At 43.6% G+C, this 16,782-nt stretch overlaps 4 protein-coding genes across 18 annotated transcripts in view; 2 read left to right on the forward strand and 2 right to left on the reverse strand.

The window, feature by feature from the left end:
• LOC146681680 (peripheral plasma membrane protein CASK-like) overlaps nucleotides 1-1,849 on the reverse strand; it is a 52,505-nt gene extending 50,656 nt beyond the window's left edge. For 6 of the 13 annotated variants that reach the window (XM_085449568.1, XM_085449566.1, XM_085449561.1 and 3 more), the window contains exon 1: nucleotides 696-1,847. In XM_085449568.1, the coding sequence (XP_085305694.1) occupies nucleotides 696-760 (65 nt within the window). In that variant the 5' untranslated portion in view covers nucleotides 761-1,847. Of the gene's footprint in view, nucleotides 1-695 lie in introns of all 13 variants that reach the window. The other 7 variants (XM_085449562.1, XM_085449558.1, XM_085449564.1 and 4 more) reach the window with 3 other exon arrangements.
• A 3,210-nt stretch (nucleotides 1,850-5,059) lies between these two features.
• On the forward strand, nucleotides 5,060-8,579 carry cenpl (centromere protein L). The gene is made up of 5 exons (XM_085449142.1): nucleotides 5,060-5,150; nucleotides 6,035-6,206; nucleotides 6,304-6,558; nucleotides 6,644-7,216; nucleotides 7,299-8,579. The coding sequence occupies exons 1-5, from the start codon at nucleotides 5,131-5,133 to the stop codon at nucleotides 7,371-7,373; spliced, it is 1,095 nt and encodes a 364-aa protein (XP_085305268.1). The 5' UTR covers nucleotides 5,060-5,130; the 3' UTR covers nucleotides 7,374-8,579.
• Nucleotides 8,580-8,803: 224 nt separating this feature from the next.
• Nucleotides 8,804-13,765, reverse strand: LOC146681683 (FUN14 domain-containing protein 1). Of its 2 annotated transcripts, none has more exons than XM_085449143.1 (5): nucleotides 13,161-13,765; nucleotides 12,581-12,749; nucleotides 10,985-11,060; nucleotides 10,350-10,484; nucleotides 8,804-10,069 (listed from the first exon to the last, which is right to left on the reverse strand). In XM_085449143.1, exons 1-5 carry the CDS (start codon nucleotides 13,381-13,383, stop codon nucleotides 9,992-9,994), a joined length of 681 nt encoding a protein of 226 aa, XP_085305269.1. In that variant the 5' UTR covers nucleotides 13,384-13,765; the 3' UTR covers nucleotides 8,804-9,991. The 2 variants fall into 2 exon arrangements, with proteins under 2 accessions (XP_085305269.1, XP_085305270.1); XM_085449144.1 differs by having other exon boundaries at nucleotides 10,356-10,484; nucleotides 13,161-13,324.
• A 17-nt stretch (nucleotides 13,766-13,782) lies between these two features.
• LOC146681684 (lysine-specific demethylase 6A-like) overlaps nucleotides 13,783-16,782 on the forward strand; it is a 36,474-nt gene continuing 33,474 nt past the window's right edge. For both annotated transcript variants that reach the window (XM_085449139.1, XM_085449140.1), the window contains exons 1-2: nucleotides 13,783-14,256; nucleotides 14,395-14,458. In XM_085449139.1, coding sequence (XP_085305265.1) covers nucleotides 14,078-14,256; nucleotides 14,395-14,458 — 243 coding nt within the window. In that variant the 5' untranslated portion in view covers nucleotides 13,783-14,077. The remainder of the gene's footprint in view (nucleotides 14,257-14,394; nucleotides 14,459-16,782) is intronic.

Consider the following 16,782-nt stretch of genomic DNA (forward strand, 5'->3'; position numbering starts at 1 on the left):
TCAAATGCACTGTTCGCCACATTGTCCATTATTGAGCCTTAAAAGGCAGTAGTCCTGAAGCACCCACCAATTAGTGACCAAGGCAACAAGAACTTTCAGGATTAAAACCAAAGGCCTGAGGGTCTGTGCCTCCCCTCCCCTCCCCTCAACAGCCGTAATGGACCCTCAGATCTCCACAGAGTGGAGGCCTGCAGGGGGGAGGGGACTGACTGGTAGGCAGGGCTGTCAATCCCGTCCCCACCCCCCAAACTTTTCACCACATTGTTTTTTTTAATGTGCCCCTTCCACTGAAAACTGAACATGACAAATTCTTAAAGTGTCCGGCCAATCAGTCTATGAGCTCACATTCCAGGTGTGGCGATCATCCAATTAGGAATTCCCAATCCCCAGCCAGCTGGAATAAATGCATTAGTGCACGCACAGAGCAAAAACACCGAGCACATTCCCAGCCATACTGTTAACAGCTGCGACCAGTATCACTTTAGTTTATTCACTTCTATTAGGACTTTAACAAAACTGTATGTCAAGCTTGTATGGCTCTACACATAGAAGACTAACTCTCCCACCCCCTTCTCTCAGTGGACTGCCACCTTAAAAATGTGCGGGTCAGCATATAAAAACAGACCCCAGCCAAATTACTGCAGCTGCGTTGTACCTGTGTGGGTAAATGAGAGGCCAGTGCGCGAGGTACTTACTTGCCAATCACCTCGCACAACTCGTACACATCCTCGAACAGCACGTCGTCGTCCGCCATGGTCATTCAGGTAAACGAGGATGCTCTCCTCAAGATATCCCACCCACACCACGGGCTCCGAAGGGATCAATGACAACGTAATTTCTTGCTGAACGGGCTTACACCTGTCCCAGTCCACACACACACTTTGTATTCTTTAAACCCCACAAACACGCACACACGGGCACAATGTGATAAACGGGGAAAAACGAACGTGTGCCCAACTTAGCCGGCTAGCCACATTAGCTGGCGTCCAAGGCTGTCACTCCGCGGCCCCACCTTCTCCTGAGCTACTCTCCTGTAGAAGGGCTAGCCAGCGAGCTAGCTAAACAGTAGCCACCGAGCAGACCCTGGGGCGTGGAGATTTCCTCGCTCGTGTGCAGAAAAACATCCCTCTTTGCATGCCTCAGGTTTGTATCTTTACTGGTGCTTGTCGCCGGGGCACAGGAGTCCCCCCTCAGCAGCATCCGACGGATACCTCCCCTTATCCACCAAGATGCTCCCCTTCGCCGCAAGCTAACGAGACTCTCGGGGAAAAAAAAGAACGGTTTGCTAGCTGGGTTTAAATGTGAGCTTAGTCGTCGCTGAAATCACAGGTTGGCTCCCTCCGTTATTGCGCTGTGCACGCCCAGTGGTATCACAGACAGCTTATCCCAGCGAGGAAGGGGGGGAAAAAACCGTAACGTGAGCGGGATACAATACGCTTCAGCTTCCCGAGCCCAAATGGAAGACCTTCACATTCATGTCCACGACTGCTCCTGCTGCTACACGCGCCGTCTGTGCTCGAGGGTGTTCAATTAATGTCGTCTTCCAGCACAGCCGAGCCGACGTCCGCCGCTACTCCAGTTCTTTCGCTGGATCAGATGCAGGCTGGCTGGCTTTGACTGGTTGTTTCTCCGACTTCCAGAAATGCCCGGCTCCTCCCTCCCTGTCTATCGCCCGGGAAACTGTTCCGACCGGAGCCGAAATGGCCAGGGAAAGCGGGCCCCGGATTCCCGTCTTTTTCCTTGCGTCGCTCGATCCAAGATGGCGTTTTGTGGGGTCCGATTTAGGCGCAGTTTCCTTAATCTCTTCTCCAACCGTTGCATTCAGTGTATCCCGCGCAGGCGTCGACCGTCCAAACCTCATCACCTTACGTCAGCCCCCCCTCCCTTTTCCCCTTCTTCTCTCCATCATTTCGAACAGTTTATTTCTCCATAAATCTCATCTGCCACTAAGGACTCACGCCCCACACCCTGGCTGCCAGCGACGGGATTAAAACCGTATACTTCACAATCGCTGTCTAAGCGTGGGTGACTGCTGTCCTCAGTGTTTCCCAAATTCCCATGGGTCTTTCGGGAGGTTTCTCAGCAAAACTGATGGACAGCATAGCGTTTGCATTATCTCATTAATCTGACAGTGACCGCTAGATTGTGCCACTGATGTGTACTCTAATTCTCCTCTGTGGAATTTAGATAACTAGCGAAAATAAAGGCTTTTTTCAGTTCAAATGGGCATCCTCAGCACTGTAGTTCAAGTATTAACGCGTAATTATCTACTTTCGCGTAAGCTTTTTGCAGGTGCGGTTCCCCCGGTGCAGACACGCAGGTAAGGTCTCCTCAGGTGTGGAAAGACGGGCGGAGAAGCCCCCTAGAGGTGATGGTAAAAGGCCTGTCTCCCACTGCTCCATTTTGAATACCCCAAATAGACATCGTTCCAAGGAGAAAATGAGGGGGAAAGTGGAATAAATTAATAAATAATTGACAAAATCCAATTTCACTTTTATTGTAAAACAAATCAAAGATGCAAAAAAGGCATCAAATCCCGTTTATTAAAGACGTCCATCTTAATTCACCCTATTTGCACTGGATTTTATATGACGTAGAGAACTGCAAAAATCTTGAATCATTTGGAAAATGTATGCAGTCATTTACTACATGTGTAAGTATATGAGGCAAAGTTAGTACAATAGTAACGAGCTTGTCTATGACGCCTTTTTGCCATTTCCTTTGTTCTCCACTAGTCCAGTTTCCAAAAAAGCAAACAAAAAAACAGGGACACAGCTGAGATGTGGCAAGTTTTCAGCTAAGAGCCTTTTGGAAACCTCCAGATTGCAAAAACACTATTATTAAGAGGCATGTGCTATTTCTCATACATTCAACTGAAGAAATTGGAACAAACTGCTTATCAAACCAACAAACAAAAGACATTCCTGTGAAAATAGTCCGGTACAGGGACTAGACTGAAAATGAGTGCAATGGCAGACAAGGTCCAAAAGAAAAAGCCTGGAGAACTATTATTTAAGACCATTTTTAAAGTCTGGCTCCTTGGAAATGTAAAGAAATTTTATATTTAACTTTATCTTTAAAACATATATCTGAGAGATATGTCTTTTTTTTTTTTTTTTTTTTTTAGAGGGGGTTCCTTCTGTGGAATCAGTTAAAAAGCGAATTTTCTCTTATTTATTCTCCCGTTTTATTTTGTTGTGTTTTTGTTTTGTTTTGTTTTGTTTTTGTTTTATATATTGCAGAGCTATGTTTTCCAATTACAAATTACCTTTGCATGAAAGTGGTTACAACTGAGGGTTGAAAAGAAAAAAATAAAAGCGTTTGGGTGAGGTACTTCACTAAAGCAAAATAATGAACTCAGACGGCCAGCCTCCCTCTAGAGGGCGCTGTTCTCACAGGGCACCCTCTGCGGTTTCCATGCCGCTGCATCCTTTCTCCTCGAGCATCACCTGCCAGCTTCCCCCATTGGCTTAAGCCCACCAGCAGCTACCGATAATCCGATTGGCTGCTGATGTGGTCATCATACTGTCTGCTTCTGAACAACCCTCCATTTGATGCACACACACACACACACAGCTCGGGGAAAAAAGTGAGACTGGAAGGAAAGTGTGCAATAAAAGGAGAGAGATGAATAGGAAAATGATAAAGGAAAGGGAAAACGGCACACATGACAAAAAGACAAGAGCTCTGTTTCCATAGTAACAAGGAAGGGGATATTTTTTTTATGGTGGTTGCATGTGAAACTGGCAGTTCATGAAAAATGCACATACGCTTATACACTATACATCTGGTTGCACTGACATGCATGAATTCCCTGAAACCATCACTACATACGCAGAGAGACAGCCCTGCACTTAATAGCTTTGACAGAAAAATAACCTTCACCTTTAAATTTCATGTGTACCTGGCACACATTATTTTCAGTCCTGCTGGTTAAACCGTTTTGACTAGCTGTGCTTTTCAGAGAACCTTTTGTTTCTCTCCAGGCTGACATAGATTTATCATCAATAATTTAGACCAAATCAGCTGTATAACATTGTATTACAATCCTGCTCGGTCCTCATGGCATAGAGGTGTAATGTAGAAAAAAAAGATACGAAGGAGGATGCTTCAGCGCAGAAAAAGTGGGACATCAGTCAGCTGAATTAGTGCAAGGGGAAACAGGGAAAACAAGGTTTGGACTGCTTAGACTGCTACATGCTTCCAGCTCCATATTCTTCCCTAGGGAGCAATAACTAGCAAAAGGAGAGGAGTCACTTCAACACAAAGTGCCTTAGAAGTGTTTCCTCCTATAACAGAAACTCAATGGGAAATGGGAAAAGTATAAGAATTCAGGTTTTTCAACTAAGTAAGCTGATATATTTAAAAATATTAATAACAGAATATTTTTCAACATTGCAAAATTACCAGTTTGGCAGAAATTGACATTATAAAGTCACAATATTTCTTCTGTCTTTTCACCTCCTGGTTTTATTTGATCATATTGTGATTCTGAGCTAAATTTCAATGTATTTCCAGATTGTTATCTAATAAATAATTAGATTAGGCCATAAACTGCAAATTCACTGAATCAATATGGCTGCTTCGTGAAAACAATACAAAACAAAATGGAAAAAAAAATGTATATATATATAGTTTTTCCACTGCAGCAAATTTTTTAATCTCAAAGAATATATTTTTTCATGTTTTATGTATGTATATATGTATGTATTATATGAATTTAAAATATGTTATGTCTAATATTTTTCTCATCAATATTCAAATAAAAAAAATTGGCTTTTTCCTCAAAGACTAAAAATTGCTTTTTTTCCCCTCAGAATATCAGTCACAGCAAGTATTTCGGTAATAAGCCATCAAAGGCTAAATGTAAAAATAAAAATATACAATTAAAATAATAATAAAATATATAAATATATAAATTATATGTGTGTGTGTAAATTAAATAAAGTAAAAAAAAATTAAAACGTTTTAGATTTCGATAAATTGTGAAAGGGGAAAAAAAACTACAAATCCCACTTCTTGTTTGGGTAGATGTGATTGGCTGAGTCTGACCGCGCAGGCTCCTGTGAAAGCGCGATGTTCAAATTTGTTTCCGGTTTTACTTTTAGCCTTTGTCGCTAAGCCAGAGACATGGAGCGACCTCAAAACAGGTAGAAATTTTACCTTTGTCGTTATTACACTATACAAATGCTATTTTCTACAAAGCATTTGCTTTTGCGGCAAGGAAAAATGGCAACAATGTGTCCAACGACGCATTTTGGTTAATTTAACGGCATTTTCCGTCGTTGTCCGTACAACGGAGACCCCACCACCATTCAACATTCAGCAATTAGGTGGTTTAATGTTGTTTTGCATTTAATGAAATGCACGGGCTTGATACAACGTTAAACTTGTCATTTTAGGATTTTTTCACCTCTACTTTTCAGTTCGGCTTCTCTCCTACACATCAAAGAACTGGAATAAATCAAATTTTTACGTTTTGCAGTCGTAGCTCCTTTTTTCATCCTTCAAAATGAAACAAGTGGCAGGGAGTGGGCACTGAAGCTTTTGTGTGTTTAGTTAAGCGCAGTCTGTGTAATGTTTAACTTTAAATGTCACTCCATGGTTTCTAAAAACATGAATGGATTGCCCAAACAGGATCGGGACGATAGTTTGCCTTTTTTTTAATGCTAGCATTAGCCCGCTGGCTCTGCCTCGGTCTTTTTTGACATGTTGCTGCTGTTTTAAAACAGGGGAGCATCTGACCTTTAAAATAAGTCCACATCCGTACAGTCTGTTGAGTATAAATACGTTGTTGACACAGTGGCTATAATGCGTCTATAGTATATTTAGAAATGGTGTTTGTGTATGAAATGAATGGTAATTTGTTTTATGAGTCCAATAAATTGGGTATTTAAGCACATGAGAAGTGCAGGTTTTGCAAAAGCCTTACTTGTGTTCCTAGTTCAAAGCACAAGTTTAACTGGAGATTGTTGCTTTATGTTTGATTTATTTTTTTAAATTCATGTATTGATTGACTAATTTTTCTTTTCAGTGTGGTGAGGACTCCCATCGAAAGCATTGTGGCTCAGAGGAGGAGCAAAAATAAAAGCTACAGACAGTCATACCGCAGCTGCCTAGGCGCTGCTTCAAGGCTCGGCCACACCCCAGGATGGACAGCGCGGAGGCTCAACACCAGCAGAAGAACAAAGTCACACAATATCACTGTGAGTCAATGCAAGTTTCTCTTCTAAATATATTAATTATCTGGAGAACAGAACATGGAATCGCCATCCTTTGCATTCTGCTCTTTCCCTGGTAAAGGAGAAGGTGAATCCAGAGGATCTGGCCTTACTGGTGAAGACAGAGTGGCAGCTATCGTACGTTACACCGCTCTACCAGTTCAGACACACCCAGCTCAGGAGCTACTCGAGGCAGCTTTCGGCATTTATTACTGCAGAGAAGCAGCAGGGTTTGGCAGTGGAGGTTGAGGGAGCGCAGACCAGCTTCAGAGTTTCCTTCTCTGTGGTGCAGGGGCTGGGAGAGACGGACGATGATGCTGAGATGGTCCTCGTACAGGTAAGCACAGGAGTTTGTAGAGGCAGGGAGAAGGTTTTCAGGCACAGTATGAGCTGGCTTTACTCTGTCTTCTTTCCCGTCACAGATCCATTCAAAGCCAGTGTTTGCAGGGAAGGATGAGGCGCAGAAGTTGGTGTGGAGCGGCTGGCTGACCTGCATCAATGGCAATCCTGAATATCTTCACTCGCTTCCGAAGGACTTCACCTGTCTGCCGCTCTTTGGCAGCCGTGGGGCTGAGAATCTCACCTCGTTGGTCAAATCCTGGTTTCAGCAGACCTTTGACTGCTGCTTTGGCCCTCTGGAAATCAACCAGACCTTCCTGCAGTGGCTAACGGCATTATGGACTAACTGCCACATAGAGTCCAGCATCCAGCATCTCAAAATGATTTGGACTCTTCCGGTTGAGCCACCGTTGCAGATCACCTACACAGTTAACCCTCAAGATGCGTGGGAGCTGTGGAACAGTGTGAGGACCCCTTCACTGGAGAGCAGGGAGGAGGAGGAGACGGCGAGAAGCATTGACATCGAGGAGGTGACGAGGTTCATGCAGGGCCTAATGAGCCACTTCTACAGGCATTTCAGATTGGACCTGTCAGCAGGACGCCTGAGTCAGGTCTCATCTGCACTGGGATCAGCCAAGTTCAGCGGCAGGGTCAAGGTACTGCCCTCAGAGCTTTATTTATTTTATTTTTTTAATGAAAGAAGAACCTGCTAATAATATTGGTTTACTTTTGTTTCAGATGTCCAACAGCAGATATGTCCTCACAACCCTATCACTGCTGACAGAGTGTGCCCTTCTCAAAATGCCCATCTGAGCACAAAATAATGACTTTGCAGCAAGAGGAAATGCAAATTCTGCAATATCAGTTTGCAAAACCTGTTATGGAATAACAAATATGGCTTTTATTCTTTTCTTTTTTTTTTTTTCTTTTATGAGCAAAAACAAACAGTGTAGCCTCTTTACATGAATTCACCACAGGCTAGTGGCTTCTGGCTTTTTTATATTAATTTTTTTCCCCCTTTTCATACTACAGATCTGGGACGTTACAGGAGCTCAGCACAGGGAGGATTGTGCTTGTAATTATGAAAAATTGAGGATAAAATCTGAATGTTTCTTGTCCGCTCACTCAGCTCTTCTTGTAAATACATTGTATGTTTATTCATGTTCATTCACCTCTTTGTATATTTTTGTCATTTATAGTTATAAATAAAAACCAAACAAGTGATATTAAAAAAAAAAAAAGGAAGCAAATTGTCACAACGGAACTAAGCAGATGTTAGATTTCTGTGTGACTGAGAGCTTTGGCTTTTATTGTTAGTAAAGTAACTTTAGGTCAGGGGCTTTGATGTAGCCCCTGACCTAAAGGAGTCAACGCCATTGTCCTGCCCTTTAATCCAACTTAAATCTGCTTGGCTGCTCTTTATAACAGAAAGTTTAAACACCAGGTGGGTGGGGCTTCAGTGCTCACCCGTGATCGTTTTTTAGGAGTTTAAAGTGAAACAAATGTATGAAACTAAATGTAGGAGCAAACAGAGACCTCATTATTTTAAAATGACCATATTTTATCTAAGGACATCATTATTATCCATCTCTGCAGTGCACATATTACACATGCAGGTAAATTAGATATGGCAGAATCTGGCTCCTTTAGAAGGTTAATGAATTTATCAATTATCTTATTTAGTTTAACACCATCAACAATTGCAGTGGGGTGGAGGTGTATTGCGAAGTAGGATTTTATGTAAGTTCTCATGTTTGAACAACTACAAGTGGCACATGGTGAGCAGGACCTTAATAACACCACTGAATAACGCTACAGTCTGCATGCTTGGTCTTAACTAGCTGCCATGTCTGATTTACTCTGCTAATGTTGCTTTATAAAATAATAAAGATTTATCTCTATGTTGGCTGTTAATCACCAAGAATATTCAATCTCTAAATTATTTCGCTTTGATATGCCTCTGTACTCTCAGTGGTTCTGTGAATGAAAAAGTGCTAAAATAAATATATTAATGGTAAATTCATAAGATTGTTGCAGCATTCATTACCAGTTCTGATCATCTCTCTTACTGAAGTAGGAAGGTAACAATTTGATGCAAGGCTACAGCAGAGAGCCCGGGTGATAGTGAAAACCACCAACTTGATAAATGCAGTCAAATCTGAGGTTTAAGATTTTATCAATCCAGCTACTGCAAAGACAGAAAGCCAGACTGTTGAGATTGCTTAAAAACAACAAAGGCTAAATGAAAAGCATCCTTTTTTTAATGTTACTATCATTTAAAACAGCATAGGGCAACTTTACTTCAAAGGAGACATAAAACCAGAAAATAAGAGTTATCAAAATCATATTAAATACAAACACAAGCATACAAAATACCAGCTGGATGCAAAAACAAAAAACCAGCTAAAACATTACAGTATATTGCACCAGTAGAAAGGGCAAAAAAAACCAAAACACAATAAGCAACGTGTGATAACTGGACTCCCCTATAGCTGATTAACATGATGAAGCACAACACAGCAGCATCGCTGTTTGTTAATGCTACACACACCATCAAATGCATGACGACAATAGCGGGGGCGTAGGAGTCAAAATTGCAGCTCCATTATGCTATGTAACCACTGGACCAGTGTCTCTTTGGGCATATGGCTTGTGATGGTGGTAATTAGGGCACAGCAGATGCTCAAACCTTCATTTAAGGGCATTGTGGAGCTGGGAATTAGGGAACAAACTGTGGGGGTGGGGAGGTTAATACTTCACAAATTAAACTTACTAATGACGTGTTCTTTATCAGCATGGACTCCAGTTCAGAGTGGAAAATTACCTTTTTACTTTACCCCCCCAGTCAGTGTGACCAACATAACTGGGTTTGCCAGCATGCTTTGAAAGGCATGCGACCCCGACAAACTGTACAGCTATACTAATAATAATTAAAAAAAACAACAACTAGGCACCAGACTGGGGGCTGGTGTTACCTTCCCACTCTGCCGCCTTCCATACTGTTTATATAATATTTGCTTGTGTGCGTGTCTGTTTACAGCTCTGAAAAAGGGGCTTGGCTATATATTTACAATGGCGCCCACATATGCCACAGAATCCACCTGGCAAACACTTGGGACAGTCTCATTTGCACGAGCAAACACAAAAGACACTCCAAGTTTTGTTTGTAGCAGCTTGATGCTTTCGGAAGCATTGTTCACAGTACAATCCGACGGCCCACGATCCTCTTACCAACCCACCACCTCACACACATCCTCTGAAATGAGCACTCGAATGATAATAGCAAGCTAGGATTGATTCAGAACAGGTGGTTTAGTGTTCAACATAATTCCCCATGATCACTTTTGATCAAAACACACATGGAGCAGAGAGGTAAGCGAAGGAAAGTGATGATTCACAGTAAATGGAGATTGTAGTGTGTGCGGCGGCCTTTAGGAGGCCAATCCCAAAAAGAAGCCGCCGACAAACCCGCTGGACAGGACGATGTTCCTCTTTATGAAATCTGTCGCCTGCAGAGGAGAGACGAGGGAAAAGTCAAATCAGAACTAACAAACAAAACAGACCCCAGCACCTCGAAACATCTGATTTGGTTTGCCTTGAGCCTGCAGTGTCACAGCTACTTGGTGTAGTAGCTCGACAAGTACACTAGAGGGCACTGCTGGCTTGGGAATGGACCCCAATACATGCCCCCCCCAATATTGAAATAATACAAATTAAAGGAAGATTGCATTTAGCTTGAGCAGAAAAACAAGCAAGAAATAAAGAAAGAGCAAGCTTTGTTCCAGGTACCTTTACCTCCTCAATGAATGTGTTGATTTCTGGGGCTGCTTTGTTTGCCTTCTTCTTCAGATGCTTCTTTGCTTTGTTCACATCCTTCTCCACCTTCTTCCAGTCCACCTGCACGTAGCCACTGTGATTGGCAATCTGCAGAAACAGACAACAAAACAAAACTGATGAGCGTTACTTTGTCCTTCTTCATATTTGCCTCAGCTCTGCACTCTGAAGGACAGAATCCCTTTCTGGAAGCATGTGTCCACAGTAGGCCTCTGATATCATCTTAAAAAATTATTTTGTGTTCAGCCTGATAATCAAGTCATCTGGGTGTCTAACTTTACGGGTGTTTAATCTACTTGCAAAATGAAGAATGCTTTTAAGCGACAAAATAATGCTACTGACTGAGCTGAAGCACCCTGTAAGTGTCCAGATGGCCTGTGTCCATTTAGTGCCAGCTGACACACAATGCTCGCCTTTCTGTGGTGGAGAGGGGGGACCAGCTGAGTGTCATGTCGTACAGCTGGCGTCTTCACTTGTCAATGGAGTTATGTTAATCTTACAAAGCACGTACTTCTCTATGACTCTTGATGGAGAATTGCTAAATATTTAACGACTAAGCCTAAACAATCACAGCATTACGGTGCTCTTACCTGTAAAAGAAGGAACCCGCCACCAATAGCAGTAGCTGCTATCTTCCCAACTCTCTGGAAGACATAACCTGCACACCTGTAAGTGTTAAGAGAAAGGGTGGGTTACTTCCTTTAAAATATTTAAAGGGGAATCAATTATGTCAGTTTTCCCTGGGCCTGATTCATACTTGAAAACAGTCATTATGTGTCTTTTCCTTATAGTAGCCATCCCTCAATACTTTCTCCATTTGAAGGAATGCATTATCAGGGACTGCAACATCTAGTCCTTTTACTGAATCATTACTAAGGCTTTGCAGTTCATCTATTGCCTATTTAAGCTTTTCACCCTTCATTTAAATCGAGCTACTTTTGACTGGCTACCCCATGTAAACAGAAAGGCGGCCGGGGCTCCTGTTCTCACAGATGACCATTATTATTATTGTTATTATTATTCGGGATGTCTGCTGTCACCAGTGGGCTTAAACTAGTAGTTGGAGGCTGGAACTTTTGGCTCACAGGCACTGCTTATACAACGACCTCATTATCTCATTATGAATCTTTAACCGCAATTCTTCTTCTGCCACAGCGGATCAACTCTCTCCATCTCACCCTATCCCAAGCATCCTCGTTTGTCACACTAACCTTCTGCATGTCCTCCTTCACTACATCCATGAATCTCATTGTTCATGATCCACATGATCTAACTTGACAACCCAGCTCTTGGGAGCACATTGGCTTGTGGCTCCCACCACTCTTCAGTGTGAAAAAAGGGATACTGGACTTCTTAAGGCTTGTTATAATGTTTCACCACTCATCAAGTTCGAAAAACAAACTGTGGAGAGTCCCGGGTGTTTATGGTGCGTTCCAGGAACCTGAATTCAAGATGGTGCATCCCAGCGTGGGGGGGGGAAACAAAACAGATACACGATTACACAACGGGGCAGCACAGATTAAAAGTTTTATTACTCTTCAGTTCGGTGCTTCCATCTTGGATTGTTAACTCGGGTTTGGTGCGGCTGCTCTGAGTTCAGGGGGCGTCCCAGGTGAAAATGCCAACTAGGAACTTGGAAATCCCAACTTCCGGCTTAATCTGGAACGCTCCATTAAACCCCAGTGGGGGGTTGTCCCCTTTGGAGGTGGACATTAAGGTCGTTGCCCCACTATCGATCACACGAGTTATCAATTGTGGATCAACGACATCCGACTCCAGCCAAAGTGTAAAAAAAAAGGCACAGGTCAGTACAATGAAGGGTGAAACCACTATGAGACCTCATGTGGGGTCAAATACCCAGCTCTTTCCACCATTTGCCTTCTTATTTCCAAGCTCTAGAAAACTATGGCAAAGACGATTAAGAATCTACACAGTACCTGCCACTCTAACAGCATAAGTACATATTGTTTGGAAGTAAAGGCATACAGAGTTTCCTTTAATGTATACACTGAATCATTTTATTGGTTTAGCAATGGCAGCTCTACAAGTAAGCGGTGTGTTCTCACATTAATTATTTCTCTGCATATTAATGTCCCAAGTTCAAAATAGCCCAACATTTGCTACTGTGTTAAACACCAATTGGATCCACATATGTCCCAGTGAGAACACAGACCCTGAGTCCTTACCATCCAGTCACTCCTCCCATCATGAGCTGAGTGGCCACGGAGTACTTCTCAGCAATGGGGCCGGAATTGTTCCCAAACACTCTACTCCACCACTGGTGCCTCCGGGCATACTCAGTCAGGTCCACAACCTCATAAACCTCATCTTCGCTCTCTGGGTCGTCCTGGCCCGCTATGAAATTGGAGTGAAATACAAAGTTAAAGGGCTACAATGTGCATATGCTACACCTCGCTTACATTCGGGGTGTATTTTCTAACAGCTCAGGAACTGTTTGCACCCTGTGTGGTCCTATTAACAAAGCTTAATCTTCAAGTCCTCCTAACTGCAAAAGCACTCCAGCCTCCACAGGCTCCGAGGGTGCTTATTCTATGTAAATGAGTTTGGAAGCTAACATTAGCTGGCTAGCGTCAAATGGCTTCCAGCCTGGACGCGAAGGTTCTGCTACCGGAGACCAAAAAGCACGTATGAGCCACGATAAAGCCCTTGTACCTTTTCGATTATTGCTCATGGAGGAAAAAATAAACGAATTTAAATGCGAATTGTGATCGCACAACGGTAATTTCTAACAAACAAAACACCAACCTTCTCTCTCATCCGCCGTCGCCATTTTGGAGAAACTAGTTATGTCATCAGGATGTTGACAAAGATAAACCACGCCCACATTATGATGCCGCTGCCACGTCAGTTGAAATGCTTTCATTTTGCTTGATTGGGCTTCAAGCAGTTTAACAACTTTATTTGATAAAATGCAGCAACTCTGCAAGTCTGACTGTGAAGACGTCATAAAAATAAAGGTTGGGTGCATAAAGAGTCGCGTGGTTTGACAGGATTGGAAAAAGTTATGCTTCGCAGTCACTTTTTGAATAATCTATGAGCGAAAACTGACACCCATGTGTCAATATGTATTACTGAATATGCGATGATGTCTTAGCGTGTGAAAATTAGAGCATTTGTCGGGAAAATAGTGCTATGGTTCATGCACAAGAGAACCACGTAAAAAAATATGTATTTATTTTTTTAAAATATTTTATCAGGGAGGATTTTTTTTTTTTTTTAATTAGTGGTTTTGCAGAGCGAACACGAATATTTCAGATAAAAGAATAGTATAGCAGGGAAGTCATATGGTGGTATACACGCGCTCCCATTGGCTGGAGAGGGGCGGAGAGGGCGTGGCCAGAGCGGCGCGTGGGTTCGCTTGGGTGACACAATTATAACAACTTTATCTTCGCGGCCGAAACGCGTTTTATTTGTCAAATACTCACATCTTGGATATTGTACTCAGTTATTTGCATTCAAATAGCTGCACGATACCACTTTGTGATGAAAAATGTGACGTTTGAGGAGCTACCCGGAGAGCGCTTCTGTCCCCCCCGAAAGGATTTACTACATCGAATCGCATCTTTTCATCCCGGAGAAAAGTTTTTGATCGTTTCGCTCCCTTCAGTTTTCCTTCTTTGATTTGGCGGAGCGATCCGTTCGTCCCCGCGTCGCGATTTTCCATGCAATCGTGCGGTGTGTCTCTCGCCGCTGCTGCCTGCGCTGCTGCTCGGAGTCTCGGCTCGGCTTCTTCTAGTGGTGATGAGGGAAAGAAAATGGCGGCGGGAAAAGCGAGTGAAACAGAGGAGGACTTTCCGACACTGACAGCCGAGGAGAGGGATAGTTTGGCTGGGATCGACAGGTCGGAACAGTAAACCCATGCACTCACACGAACGCACACTTTGAAAATTGATTGTTTTATTTTGCCTTGCATGTCGATATTGTCCTCGAGCCGCTCTGCAAGTGATACTGAGCTGCCTGTGTTGTCTTCTGCTTGCAGCTCACTGTTTGGATTTCAGAAGCTTCATGAAGATGGCGCCAGAACGAAGGCCCTGTTGATGAAGGTAGTGAATCTAACTGGATGTATTTTGCAACCGAGCAGCACCCGGGTTTACGGGACTCTCTTGAATCTGTCATTAGTCGTGCATGGCGGTGAATTTGCTTTCAAGTGGCAAGCCAGTCTGAGTGGCCCTCTCGCTACGGAGACCAAGGCCAGCTAGCCGCAGCCCCTCTTAGCCAGGCAGCTAGCTCGCTAGTTAGCTACCCTCTTCCGATGAACAGCGACCCTGCACCTGCGGCTAACGCCGTCTCGCTGGCCCGCCCGTGTATCCGGCTAGCTACTGCTCCCTTCATTTGCCCGTAAAGTTAGCATATGTTAATGTTTTCCTTTTTCTTTTTTTTTCGGAAACCGCCCTTCCCCTTTAGCTGAATAGCTATCCCATACAGCCCCGTGTACTTGTACCACTACCAAGACAACGTCGTCACGGATTTGTGTAACACATACTGGAAACGGTGCTGCACTATAATGAGTAAAGTTTTGTCACATTGAAATTGTGTAATTGTAGCTGCTAAGATATCCCTCCCACCCAACCTCAAACACATTGGTACTCGTATGTCGCGAAAACATCGGTGGGAGTAACGGAAAGGCTGTAGCTTTCTTCGGGGTGCACCACTGACGTTATTTGGTAAGGTTAGCTGGTGCCCGTAGCAATTGCATTTCGTCTCGTCTTTGGCACAGTCTGTAGTGTTTTATGGCATTACGTTGGCCCATTTAAAACACTTTCGGGGGGCCTGCTGCGCTCATTTGTGTGTGTGTGTGTTTGGTGTCCGCGTGAACGAGTTGACAAACGTTACAAGTAACGTTAATGGCTGGCTTGCCTGTCCAAGATGGCGGGACATGGCGGAGTGACACTGGTAGCTATATAACCTATTTGCCGTGAATATTTTTCGGACCCGTTCGTGTGCTCGCTAAAGCGTGGCTCGGGTTTTCTCACGGGTCTCGGCCCTCCGTAAAAACGTGTCCCTCTCGCTGACCTAGGTGGTGTCACGGTCCTTTGTTTACAGTTTCCATTGGCCCTGGCTTGGACTCTGCATGTGCTCTCGAAGCTGCGTGTTGAACAGGCACAGTCTACCTGTGTGCCTAACATGTCGCTTGGCTAACAAAGAGCAAAGCCCTCTCTTCTGAATGCATCGCAGAACTGTGGAAGATGGGGAGAAAGACAGTGCTGCTGACAGCTCGTGATATATTTTTTGTTGTTTTTTTGTTGTTTTTTTTAGGGGTGGGTGGGGGATCCGTGAATCTTGTTCACTAGGTGGTGTGGGATGCCTGGGAAGTGTTCCTTTCGCGTTAGCAGCAGAACGCAAGAGAAGTCTGCCCTGCTTCCAAGCTGAAGGCAATTAATGCACAATGCTTGAACTCTCTTTCTTTGTAGTGCTGACAGACTGCCCTGTATCCATAGGCAGCTTCCCAGTCCAGCTAACTTAAAGTGTTAGCTGTGTCTTTGTTGCTGTCTACAACCAACAGACATGATTCAGAAACATTTTATATAAGCTAGAAGGGACCCTTAATGCAGGGTCCTTTCTAGCATACTGTTAGTTTCCAGTACTTGTGGATCTGTTAACCTTTCCCATGTGGATTTAAGGTTTGACAGCACTGCATTTGATTTAAGCCGGTTTATAGCTGTAATGCACAGCAAATTTTTACCAGATTGAGAGTTTCATGTGGGATACCGTTGTTGTCCATGCAGAAAATATGTACAAGTTTTGGGGTTACCTTATAGTTCTCTCAACTCCCCTCAAAAATAATCATCAAACAAACACATATGTGGTGGGCTCACGAGCCACTCACTTTAGCAATGTTCACTCATTTTGTTGCTTTCTGCGTTGAATACATGCGAATGATTTGGTGGGTTTCACATCTCCATTCCCACTTGCAGCTTATTAGTTCAGAACAGTAGCCCTGTCTGGCACTTTGTACTGGTCGTGTCGCTCGCGCTGTTGGTAGGTCTACTTGTGGATGGGAGTGGGTTTAACGTTGCTTGACAGAACTAGGTCATTGTATCACAACCCGTTATCGGACAGCAATGATGTAAATTTAGACTAACTAGGTGGAAGAGAAACTTTCAGCTTTGGTGTGTGCTTTTTTTTTCTGTGTCTTAAGTGCGACGGTTGGCAAGATGCTTACAGCAAGGAGGGTCTTCGAGTGGGGTGTGGCTGATGGCTTTTTGGGTGGAGTTCATGTGCTCTCCTCAGTCCACACACACTCACGTGAAAGCTAGATATTTGGACGCTTCTTCTGTTGCGTCTGAGGCGCTGGCTGTGCTGCGGCTCTGAAATGGTTAAGGTCATTTACAGAGGACAGCTCTTTCCCACAGGGATTAACTTAAAT

This window comes from Copadichromis virginalis, linkage group LG23, assembly GCF_057382275.1.
Source record: "Copadichromis virginalis isolate Kocher_CV1m ecotype Utaka linkage group LG23, C_Virginalis_male_GT1.1, whole genome shotgun sequence".
Classification (NCBI taxonomy): Eukaryota; Metazoa; Chordata; class Actinopteri; order Cichliformes; family Cichlidae; genus Copadichromis; species Copadichromis virginalis.